At 54.8% G+C, this 11,716-nt stretch overlaps 1 protein-coding gene across 9 annotated transcripts in view; it reads right to left on the reverse strand.

The window, feature by feature from the left end:
* The window catches only part of ABI1 (abl interactor 1), a 92,596-nt gene extending 81,824 nt beyond the window's left edge, over positions 1-10,772 (reverse strand). For 3 of the 9 annotated variants that reach the window (XM_066585660.1, XM_066585658.1, XM_066585662.1), the window contains exon 1: positions 10,558-10,770. In XM_066585660.1, coding sequence (XP_066441757.1) covers positions 10,558-10,674 — 117 coding nt within the window. In that variant the 5' untranslated portion in view covers positions 10,675-10,770. Of the gene's footprint in view, positions 1-10,557 lie in introns of all 9 variants that reach the window. The other 6 variants (XM_066585659.1, XM_066585661.1, XM_066585663.1 and 3 more) reach the window with 4 other exon arrangements.
* Between the last annotated feature and the right edge of the window lie 944 nt (positions 10,773-11,716).

An 11,716-nucleotide genomic window follows, 5' to 3' on the forward strand; every position in this document is an offset into this window, starting at 1 on the left:
CGCTTGGCATCTGTTCGTACGTGCGGCACATAAGCGGACTGACTACGCCATTGTAGGAACCTTGTATCGGCATGTCGCCCTTCGTGTGTCGCACAATATATGGTTTTTATCTGCATTGACAAGACCGCCCTCGCCAATCAGAGCAAACCGTTCTACAGACACGACAGCCCGCCCATACGGCGAACAGATTGTCTGCGCCTCATGATGGGCGACAGCAGGGAGCCTACAATTCTCTGCCGTTCCGTTCGTTTACTTAAGCGGCAACTCATCTGGGCGCATTTCCGATTCGCCATTTCCGTAATTCGATAATACGATCGTTAAAGTGTTTCCCATCCACGGAGGCGCACAGGTGGTCCGGGACCCCCGTGATGCCATCTGCCTGGGCAGAGCACGACTAATCATGTAGGCAGGGATGGAAACGCCCGCGGCAGAACGGAGGCTGCGATATAATTACAGGGAGCGCAGTCCGTGCCGGGCGGAGCGCCGCACATGCCAGCTTTCATCTCCTACACGGCGGCAGCCGACGTTACCCAAATCACAGCCCAGTAAATGACAGGGTGCGCTCAGCGGAAGCACGTGGGGGCGGCCGGCCTGACAGAAGAGGGAGCCGGCAGACGGTCGCAGAGTCCGTAAGCTCGGACGCCGGCTGATAAGCCTCAAGAAGTCCCGACATCGTAAGCAAACCGCCTCTTCGTGCCCCGACTGATTGGCGTGGCGCTCAACGGGTACAAGGGCTCCAGCAGCGCCAAAGTTCCTGGTCGCCCGTGGAGGATATTTACCGACATCTCCGCAACAATCTTAATCTATGTTCAATTCTGATTGGTTCCCCGGTAAGGGGGCGGTCACATGTAGCGGACAATCCAGCCACCTCCGCTTAAAAAGGAGTCAGGAGATTTCTACAAAACCAGGAAAACCATAATAACAGGCGTCCGTGGAAGCGGACAGAGGTCGCCTGTGGGAAGAGGACGGCCGATTAGTGGGGTCCGACTGCTGGACTCCCCAGGGACCGCCGACATCCACATAGGAAGAACCTGCACCCCATTCCCTTCTGTGGGACGGAGGGGGGCGGGGTCCACGTGGTCGGGATGGACAGCGAGATCACATGACCCGACCAGAAGGACAACCTGAGGCTCCCGTCACACGGGCCACGAACTTACACCGACGTGCGTTTAGCCGAGAGCGCAAGAACGCCTCGCGTTACATCTCCGCAGTTCTGATCCTTGTGGGAGGATCGGCGAGCGTTACATCTCCGCAGTTACCCGCCCGCGCCTCCCGCACCGTACATCGTGCCACGGTCCCGTTGAGGGCTTGTGGTTTTAGGACACGCAGAGATGTGTATGTAGCATCCGGCCGGCGACCCTGCGGACCCCTTTACTTTAGATCTCTTCTGTACCGCAGAGGGTCGCGGCGAGCCGCTGACGCCGGACATGCGCAGTACAGATTCTTTTTTTCAAATGTATTCGCAGGCGAAGGCGCTATGTAATTAAGTGCGCCAAAAAAAGAAAACCCACACAAAAGCCCATTCTTCACGCACACACGGTGAATACGTTTTGTGAGTATTTGCGCAATCCCATTCGCTTCTACAGCCCAACAACGTGCTGGGTTTTACGTGACAATTACGCAATTGTGAATAAACGCACTGAAGTCGCCGCGTTCCACTCGGGGGAATTTAACACGTGAACGCAAACGCAGTTTTACTGTTAAAAGTACTGGAGGGAAAATACAATTTTTCATGCGCGACACGGATTTGTACGCGATGCGATTAGTTGTCCTCGCAAAACGCATTTCGCTCGCAAAGTAACCACGTGTTTAGAGTGCGATACTGTTCCAAGTTTCACGGCCCGGCATCACGCTCGCCTGCGCCGCACGCCATGTCGTTTTCGGGGACTCAAGAGTGTAAGCCCTTTTTTTGCAGCATAGAAGGTGCCAAGATGGAGGCAGTTTGCGAGGTCTATATTCCGCAAGACGCAAACGAAGAGCGGTTGTCACAACGTGTCGCAATTGGAAGAAGTCACGGCGATGGGCTCCAATCAGCAGGACGCAGCAGATGGCACAACGCAGCCGGCAGGCCCAGCGCTGACAATGGCGCGGGACGGAACCTAACAATAGGAGTCATTGTGCCGGAGCAGAAGAGAACGCGGAGCCCATTCGCCGCTCAGCCATTATTCCTGAAGAAGTAAACAGGCGCTAATGAAGACGTCTCGCAGATGCAATATTCATGAGCTCCTCGCTCAGGAAACAGATTTTACCCCGCAGCGTCCGGGGAATCCGTGTGAAATGCGAGGAATCCAGACAGGCGATTATTGATGGCAGATTGTGGGCGGAGCTGAGGAACTGGATTCTCCACTCCGTGAAACTAGTACAGAAGAGACGAGGCCAGGAGGCGGCGGGGCGTTCAACAGGCGTGTGCAGCGACCATACAGGTGCTGCTGGGAAAGCTGGGTTACATCCAACATGGCCGCCTTCATGACTCCTAAACGGGTAAATCCCCACGGCTCCCCGTACAAGCGATAGATCCGCGCCGTTCTGGGAGCGACGACTGATCGCAGGGAAGTTTGCCGTTCAGGGTTCCAGGAAAGCTGGATGCCGATTCCCTCGGGAGCTGTAATGTCATGCGGTCACATCAGACGTCATCCAGCCTGACCGGAGACAAGAACACGACCGCCATTACAGCAAGGAGAAATGGTCAGTGTTCCCAGCAACAGGAGTGCGAATCTAGCGATACGGGAAAAAGGGAGCCCTGCGATGCTATGGGAGTCATAGAGGCCGCCATTGTGGATATCAGCCAGAAGTGGAAACCTGATAAAGAACTTCATGACCCCCTGCTGGTGTGTTGGTCTGGGGGGCATCACATACGACAGTCTGTCCCCCCCCTCTCCCCTTATGACCTGTAAGAGCGGCTCTAGTTTTCACGGACCTTTTATTCAAGCGCAGCCTTCCCTGAATAGTCATCCGCTGGCAGCGGGGGTCATCGGCTTTACACCCCACATTCTAGTGCTGCATGACCCTTTCAGCTCTTCCGCGCGAGCCACAAGATCGGCCGCGAGCCCACAAGATCGGCCGCGAGCCCACAAGATCGGCCGCGAGCCCACAAGATCGGCCGCGAGCCCACAAGATCGGCCGCGAGCCCACAAGATCGGCCGCGAGCCCACAAGATCGGCCGCGAGCCCACAAGATCGGCCGCGAGCCCACAAGATCGGCCGCGAGCCCACAAGATCGGCCGCGAGCCCACAAGATCGGCCGCGAGCCCACAAGATCGGCCGCGAGCCCACAAGATCGGCCGCGAGCCCACAAGATCGGCCGCGAGCCCACAAGATCGGCCGCGAGCCCACAAGATCGGCCGCGAGCCCACAAGATCGGCCGCGAGCCCACAAGATCGGCCGCGAGCCCACAAGATCGGCCGCGAGCCCACAAGATCGGCCGCGAGCCACAAGATCGGCCGCGAGCCACAAGATCGGCCGCCCTCTGTGAAGTCAGCACCACATCTTTCAAAAAAGTAATTTTTTTAATGAGTTCTGGAGTTCCCTATTAATTTTAAAATTAGTTCTATCGAATTAAGCAAAAAAAAAAAAAAAAAAGTACTTTTTTGAAAGATGGGGTGCTGACTTCACAGAGGTGATCGGCTGCGGGTCACCTGCCCCAACATCCTGGTCTTGTACGCCCTTACTACAGACGAGCGTTCTGCTCCGGACGCAGGTTTCCTGACCCAAACTTCGAGCAGCAGTCCCCGGGGGGATTCACCACTTCTTAGGGCTCATGTCCACGGGCAAAATATGATTTAAGATCCGCAGCGGATATCCCGCATGCGGATCCGCATCCCATAGGGATGCATTGACCACCCGCGGGTAGATAAATACCCGCGGATCGTCAATAAAAGGGATTTAAAAAAAAATAGAGCATGGAAAAATCCGGACCATGCTCCATTTTCGTGCGGGTCTCCCGCGGGGACGGCTCCCGCGGGCTTCTATTGAAGCCTATGGAAGCCGTCCGGATCCGCGGGAGACCTAAAATAGGAATTTAAAGTATTTACCATCCGGCGCGGGCGGGGAAGGTCAGCTGTTCCTCACGGCCGCATCTTCCTTGCTTCGGCTCGGCGGATGTGCCCGGCGCATGCGCGCAGCACGTCGGCGACGTGCCGGCGACGTGCCGCCGGCGTCAGGAATTCATCCGCCGGCCGAAAATGAAGATCCGGCCGTGAGGAAGAGCAGAGCTTCGCCGCCCGCGCCGGATGGTAAATACTTTTAAATTCTTATTTTCGGCGCTCATGTCCGCGGGGCAGGAGGGACCCGCTGCAGATTCTACATGGAGAATCTGCAGCGGATCTGATTTTCCCCGTGGACATGAGGCCTTAACCCTTTCCAACCCAATTTGTATCCTGGTTTTCCTAGGCGGCTTACTGTTTTCCTGCCGTTATACAACAGCGCTATCTGCTGGCTAAAGCCAGTACTGCATGAGGTGACACGTTGGATAGGCTCCGACAGCAGAGAGGCTGGCAGTATACAGTAAGAGAACCCTGATGGATGTCTTCCAACATCGGAGCTGTACTGCCTTAAATCATAATGTCTTCAGACGTCAGACAGTGGATTGGAAAGGGTTAAAATGTGTTTTCATACCGTGACGTATAATCACACTTGACCGAGGTCTTACACGTGCGGCCGCGGACAGAAGCGCCATTCACAGTATAGCTTCTCATTTAAACACCACACGTTTATGAAAAAAAATAAGAATATCCGGAAACTAAAAGCGCATCCGATATTACAGTCAGTCGTACCGTGAGACAGCGGACCGCGCCACAAGACACCCGTGTAAAATGAAGTAGACTAATGCCGCACACGATGTAGTTAGCGCCACAGTAGACTGTAGAGAAGAAAAAACCGTTGAAGCACAAAAACCTAAAGCTGCGATACGTTTTTACGGATTACGTCAGAGTAGGTTCATACGTCTAACAGCATAAAACCGTAAATCTCCAACGGATACAAAAACCGCCGTACGAACCCATAAACACGGCTGCGATCCAGCCGATGCCTGCGGGTGAAAGCACACGGGCATATGGCGGCTCAGTGGGTGGCACCGTGGGCAGCAGGTCACTTGACTTCCTGGGAAGTTAGATTGCAAGCTCCTGCGGTCGAGCTTTAGTGCGACTGGCGCCCGTGTCTGTACAGCGCTGTGGAGCATGTTGGCGCTATATATGCACTGTGAAGTAACAGGTTGCCGACCGGCTCTGTATCCGCAGCCCCTCCCCCTGCTGAAGAGCGTCACCCCCAGTGGCACCACCAGTTGGCACAAGCGACCGGGGGCACCGCTGATGCAAAACAGTGCAGCGACTGAGGAAGTAGCGTTGATGGACGGCGCGAGGGCGGCAGATCTGGAAACGTCCCGATGAATAATGTGCGTCGCGACTGCGGAAAACATCAGGAAATACGCAATGATGTGAAAGAAACTTGCAGGCTGCAGTACGATGGTAGGTTATTGTTAGCTGGTGTCAGCCAAAAAATAGAAATGACGGCGGTTTTACAGAATGCGCAAATTTATCCTAATCCCATTCATAAGAAAGACTATTTGAGGATCTGCACCAAGTCTGCGGCGTCCGGCCTGAAGGACATTTATACAACCGGCAGCTTGGCGATGATGTTCGCCCGATCGTTGTTCCACGGCTCGATGTCCATGATAGGCTGATAGCGAGCAACCGCTGATCGCGGAGACCAAGAGCTGAGCGGCCGACCAACGCCATACGGGCATAGTCACATAGAAGCGACACTCCAACCACGGACAGAGATGGCGGCAGCGCTCCTACGACTACCTGATGCAGCCGCAGCACTGGCCAGTCCTAGCAGCTGCAGGGTCCGGGGGACTCATTCACACGGGGGTCTCTGTTTTACGCCACCTTATTTTTGTCCGTATTTATAAACCAAACATGTCCTCTCCTCAACTGATTGTGGGGATCCCAAGTGGTGGACCCCCACGGTCAGCGGCTCAATGGGCCCACAGTCACTGCAGACAGCGCTGTCCGTGGTGCAGTGGCCAGCGTTGGCATTGCAGGCACAGTTCCCACAGCTCAATGCAATGCCAGCCCGGGCCACTGTACTACGGACAGCGCTGTCTGCTTCCAGGTCTGTCCTACTGAAATTTGCCCAGAGTAGCCGACCCCACTGGCCAACCACTGATGACCCACCCTGAGGATCCAGAACCCCTCTAGAGCACCTCCTCAATAGCAAATCTGCTTCTAATCCGTTGATCTCCTGCAGCTCTGAGCCCCCAAGCAGCCGGAGCCCCCCATAACTTCCCAGGCAGCCGTTGTGGGAGTCAGAAGGGAACAGAACAGCCGTTTCGTTCCAAGTGTCCATCGCCCGTCCGTGCAGCTGTTGGTCACCGCGCCAGCATGAGGTCACGGACGCGCTCCTCCGCCGCCTCCAGATTACTGCTCAAGTACAAGATTCGCCGTCCGAAGGAGGCGACGCTGCTCAAGAGCTGCGCTCCAAGACGAGGAGAAGGAACCACAAGGCAGGACAGGAGAGCGCCTCCAACCTGGCAGCGTGAGAACGGCGCGGGGACAGGTTACCGAATATTCTGCGCAGTCGCGTATAAAGTATTAAAAAGGCGTATTTCAATGTTTCCCTGGAAGAAAATAACTTAAAGGGATATGCCAGGTATTTAACCCCTTGCGGTTATGACGATCTGGTCTCAGGCTAGGCCATGAGTAGTTGATCAGTGGGGATCCATTGCTTGGGCCCCCCGGCGGTCAGCTGATCTCAGTCCTCGCCCTCACTATAGCGGGCTGCTGACGGCTCTGTTCGCATTGGGGGCGGAGCCAGAAGTGCACTAGAAGTTATAGCGCTCACTGAGGTTAGCTGCACTTTCAGCTCTGACCCCGAGCAGCTGATCAACGAGGGTCCCAGGCGGGACACCTCGCAGATCAACTATTGATGAGCAGTCCTGCTGGCAGCGAATCAGTGCTGCAAGGGGTTAAAGACCGCCCGTTCTCCGCTAAAGCGTGTGTCTGCACAACAATAGTCAGTCAGCTGGGGTCCGCCGCTCGGGACCCCCACCAATCAACTCGCAGCACTATGGAACGCACCGGAAGCGGTACGAGCTGCCCGGTAGGTACTGCAAGTGCAGCTCCCACCAAATACACTGCAATACCAGCCCGGGCCGCTGGAGGTCAGATGGCGCAATCTGCTTCCTGCGCAGTCCGCGGTGCCAGGAATTAGCTGATCGTGGAGGCGGGGTGGGGGGTGGGGGGTACGTATTGGTAATCTACCCTAAGGTAGGTAATCAACAGTAAAACCACTTTTTAACCCCTTCCCGCCACAGGACGTAAATATACATGCTGGCTGGGCTGCAGCTTACGCACATGGACATATACTTGCATCCTATGGGTGGCGCCGGCTGCGAAGCAGCGCACCATTCGCGGTGGTAGCCGGCTATGACTAACAGAGCGGATCGGTGACAACACCCATCTCTGCTGTTAACCCCTTACATGACACAATCATGTTAACTGCTGCATGTGAAGGATTCACAGAGGGAGAGCGCCCACCCGTGACGTCATCAGCCCTCCGCCATGTAACCGTAGAGGGTCGAGGGGTTGCAATGGCAACCGGATACCAGACGATGGCGTCCAGGACGGTCATGGCCCGAGATCGCCATTGTAAGCGATAATGCACTGCAGTACACAAGTATTACCAGTGTGATCACAGCACTGCCGGTTCGCGTCCCCCGTGGGGTACAGAGGAAAATATCATAAAAAAGGTTTTCTTGCAGGAAGCCTCTGCTGCCAGGACAGTGATCTGTCCCAGCACCAGGGGGCGATATTTCCTGCACCCGTTGCTCTCTGCCATTCACTTTGCCAATTCCGGGTTCCAAGATGGCAGCCGCCCTTCAGACTCCCTCATACCCAGTTGACTCACACGTGTGCAAAATACGACGTCAGTCTCCGGCGCAGAGCCAGCAGAAGATTCCGGACAAAACGACGCACCGTTGCAGCGCTGGTTCATAAGGGGGATAAGCGCTGGTTCAAACGCCGGACCCCATGATAGTCGCCGCTCGCACACGGGCGGCGGAATATCTTTGCAAGAAACTCAGACCGCAATTGCGCTCCTAACATTGTGATGTTCACTGCGATTTGTGCGAAAATCTCGTTGTGTAACCTGCGAATATCCCGAGTATTCAATAGGCAAAAAATGTAAAAAGGCGCGGCGCTCGCGGGTCATGTGATGCGCTTTTCCTTTCTCGCCAACTGAAAATAGGACTCGCAGAAGAATGGCGGCCGCTCCATCCTGAAGGAGAGAGAAATCACAGCGTAAACTGAGAACAAGCGGCTAACTTCACTGCGACTTTTGCGCGAGAAGCTCGCCTGTGTGACCGCCGCCTGGATGAGGTCTGCGCGGTTCTGACGTTATTGTTTGGCTCAGCGGACGGATCGGACAATTTGTTGCGCAACGTCTGCAGCGAAGAAACCGCATCAAAAGCCGCGCCGTTCAGTGAGATTAAAGCGGATTCTCGTGCGCCATTCATCCCTCGCTCAGAGGTAGAATCTGCGGCGCAGCGGCTTTAAAGCGACACGCAGTGGCTTTCACATCCGCGCCGCGGGACGCTTTTCCCCGCAGGTTTTGTGCAGATTTTTTCGCATCGTCTGGACAAGATGTTGAGTCTCATCCACTTCGCTGCGGCTGTAAATCTCGCGGATCGTCCGCACGGAGAATCTGCGGCAAAACCACCGCGTGTGGTCATCGCCTTGGACCACCATTGTACTATTGGGCAGTGGTGCTCACATGATCAGCGCTGTCCAATCACACAAGGGCGGCATCCTGAGACGGCAGAGAAGAACAAGCGCAGATCATACGCCCACCGCCCCCTCATGGCGTCACATCAGTTTACGCAGGACGCGGGGCCACATTCACCACCCCGTGAACAGAGAGGCGGCGCTCGGACGCGGTGACCGCTGAAGGTCCGTCAGCCAGTTAACGGCCGAGGCGCTCAGGCGGATTTTATTTACGTAATTCTTTCCAGACTGAATAAGGCGCAGAGCCGTTAGGCCGCCATCACACGGCGCCGCCCACTGCGGCAAAGAGCGGATCTGTGGCGGGTTTTAACCCTTTAATTTCAAGGGTCGAAGCGACAGATGAGCAGGAATTATTTATTTTTGTTTTTTAAAACAAACATGGCAGTTCGCGGCGTTAACCCCTTAATGACAGGATGCAGTGTTACGTCCTGCCGGTCCGGGGGTCTGTCCAGAGGGGGATCAGGAGCTGAACAGGCTCCATACAACGTGGGGCGGGCCGATACCCATCGGAATCACGCTGATCACAGATATTAACCCTGTAGACGCCACTGACGGCGGCATTCACGTCACACGATCGGTTTGGGGGGGTTGGGGAGGCTGCTGTTTCGTTGCCATGGCAGCCTGGGGCCTTCTGAAGACCCCTAACGTGGTATTGGCTGATCGCTTGTAAGGTCGCAGCAGAAGTGATCAGAGGACCCCGAGCTCAGGGCCCCCTGGGGGACAAAAAACAAAGAAAAAAAATTATATATCAGTTACTGAAGATATGAGGCGATAAAACGTAAAGACAGACATTCAGCGCCGCCGCGCCGGAAACATCTGACTGAGGGAACAATATCCGTCCCGGACTGCAAACGGCGGTAGAGAAAAAGATACGCGGCGCCGGACGGCACTTTTTTTGATCACCCGACTCAAAGTAAAATTTTAGAACAAATCGATCAAAAAGTTGTGCGAACTCCAAAATGGTTCCCAGGACGTCCCGCAAAAGGCGAGCTGCGCACAACTAGAGATGGAAAAAACAAGTAGTCACGGCGATCAGAAGACAGCGGCAAATCTAAAAAAATATATAATAATAATAATCTACAAGTTTGACGCCGTATTCGCCCACGACCGCTAGATTCGCGTTACGCACCCTCTGCAACACATGTGCAGTAGAAAAACAAGACCCCCAAACAACAGCTTCCGAGCCCTCCGGCGACGAGGGTCACACTTCGTAGGCGACAAGGCTGGTTCACATATTTGGCGCATAGTGCGCCCACGGAAGCCGTACTATCGCCGCCACTGGAAACGTAAACAGCACTGAGGTGCATTCATTGCGATTTTCTTGCGTCCGCAGAGCGGCGGCGCAGCGGGACGGGCGCGCTGCCAGTATTATTGTGCAAACATAAACAAACGGCCAACTATACGTTTAATTCTTCGTATTCGCGAGCCGCAGTCACGGGCACAGAGGCTACGGGCGCCCGCAGGCACATGACCAGCTCAGAGACGGGCAGATCAACGGGTGACATGGGCACCAGCACCCCATGACAACACAACCAGCAGCTGGCATGGAGGAGCCACACATTACAGGCTGGCACCGGGCACAACGCCTGGCATGGAGGGCACCCCGGGGTGAGTCACCACACGGCACACCCAGCATCCGCCCGCCCGCACCACGGAGAACGCGGGAGGGGACGAGAAACAAGAGATTTCCACGGCATGGAGCGGCGGCCGCCGCCGCCAGCAGCAGCAGCAGCAGCCCCACTTCCTGTAGCGCGAGCGCCCCCCGCCGCCGCCGTCACCTGGATGTAGTTGCTCTCGCAGTAGTCCGCCACTCGGGTGAGGTTCTGGTAGCTCTCGATCAGCGCCCGCTTGCCGGCAGGGATCTCCTCCTCTAACAACATCTGCAGCTCTGCCATCTTATCACCGCCCTGCGCATCTCTTCCTCGTCCAGCCGAGGAGACAGCTGAGCCCGGACCCGCCCGCCTGCTATTCTGGGATTCCCAGCCTCGCTTTCATCTCGCCCCGCCTGGCCACACGCCCTCGACGGCTTCCGTACTCCGCGCAAAGGACGACGGGACTTGTAGTTCTTTTCTTTCTTTTATCCGTATATTGTGTTTGTAAAATACAAAGATGATTCCTTTTTTAATGTTTTTTGGCTTCTCCTCCCCACTTTCAAGAATCATAACTCTTATTTTTTTGTCGCTGTTGATTTTTACGGGGCGCGTCGTATTTTAAAGATGTTCCATTTAATGTACCGTATAATGTACTAAAAAACGTATAAAAAATCCTGAGGGCGCCTTCACACTGGCGATAAAAGTGCACGATCTTCGTGCGACGCAGGAGGGAGTGAAAACGCAGAATTATGAAAGGAATGTTTTTCGATGGTTCCCTTCACATTTGCGGTGTTTTCGCTCCTGCGATGTTGCGAGAGAATAAAATCTTTCTGTGTTTTGAATTTTTTTTAATCTCCCACGTTTCCCCATGGAGCCTCATTTTTATCGCATCGCGAAGCAGGGACTGCGATTTTCATGCGATGCGTTTTTAACATTAGAAAGTCCTATTGACTTTCGTGCTAAAAAATCACAGAAAAATTGCGCAATGTTTTTGACAGAAAAAGCAGCTCTGACGCTTAAAAATCTCAGGAAAAAAGTCACGATTTTCACGCGGCGATATCGCTATTGGCAGTGTGAGGGAGCCCTATGTGGCGTGAAATTGGAGACACAATTCCACCATCTTTGAAAGGTTCTGGTTTTTACGGCGTACGCACCACGGCGAACATGATAACCTTATTCTGAGGGTCAGTCCTCGGGTTGCCACTGGGCCCGTGAAGGCCGGCGCCGGTGATTATATTATACCAGCCATATACATCGTCAGTAAAAGTGACCTGCGAGTACAGCCGGGAGCCGCCATGGCCATTAGTAGCCGTATTTACCCAAGCGCCTCCGCTCCGGCCACCGC

This window comes from Eleutherodactylus coqui, chromosome 12, assembly GCF_035609145.1.
Source record: "Eleutherodactylus coqui strain aEleCoq1 chromosome 12, aEleCoq1.hap1, whole genome shotgun sequence".
In the NCBI taxonomy this organism is placed as follows: Eukaryota; Metazoa; Chordata; class Amphibia; order Anura; family Eleutherodactylidae; genus Eleutherodactylus; species Eleutherodactylus coqui.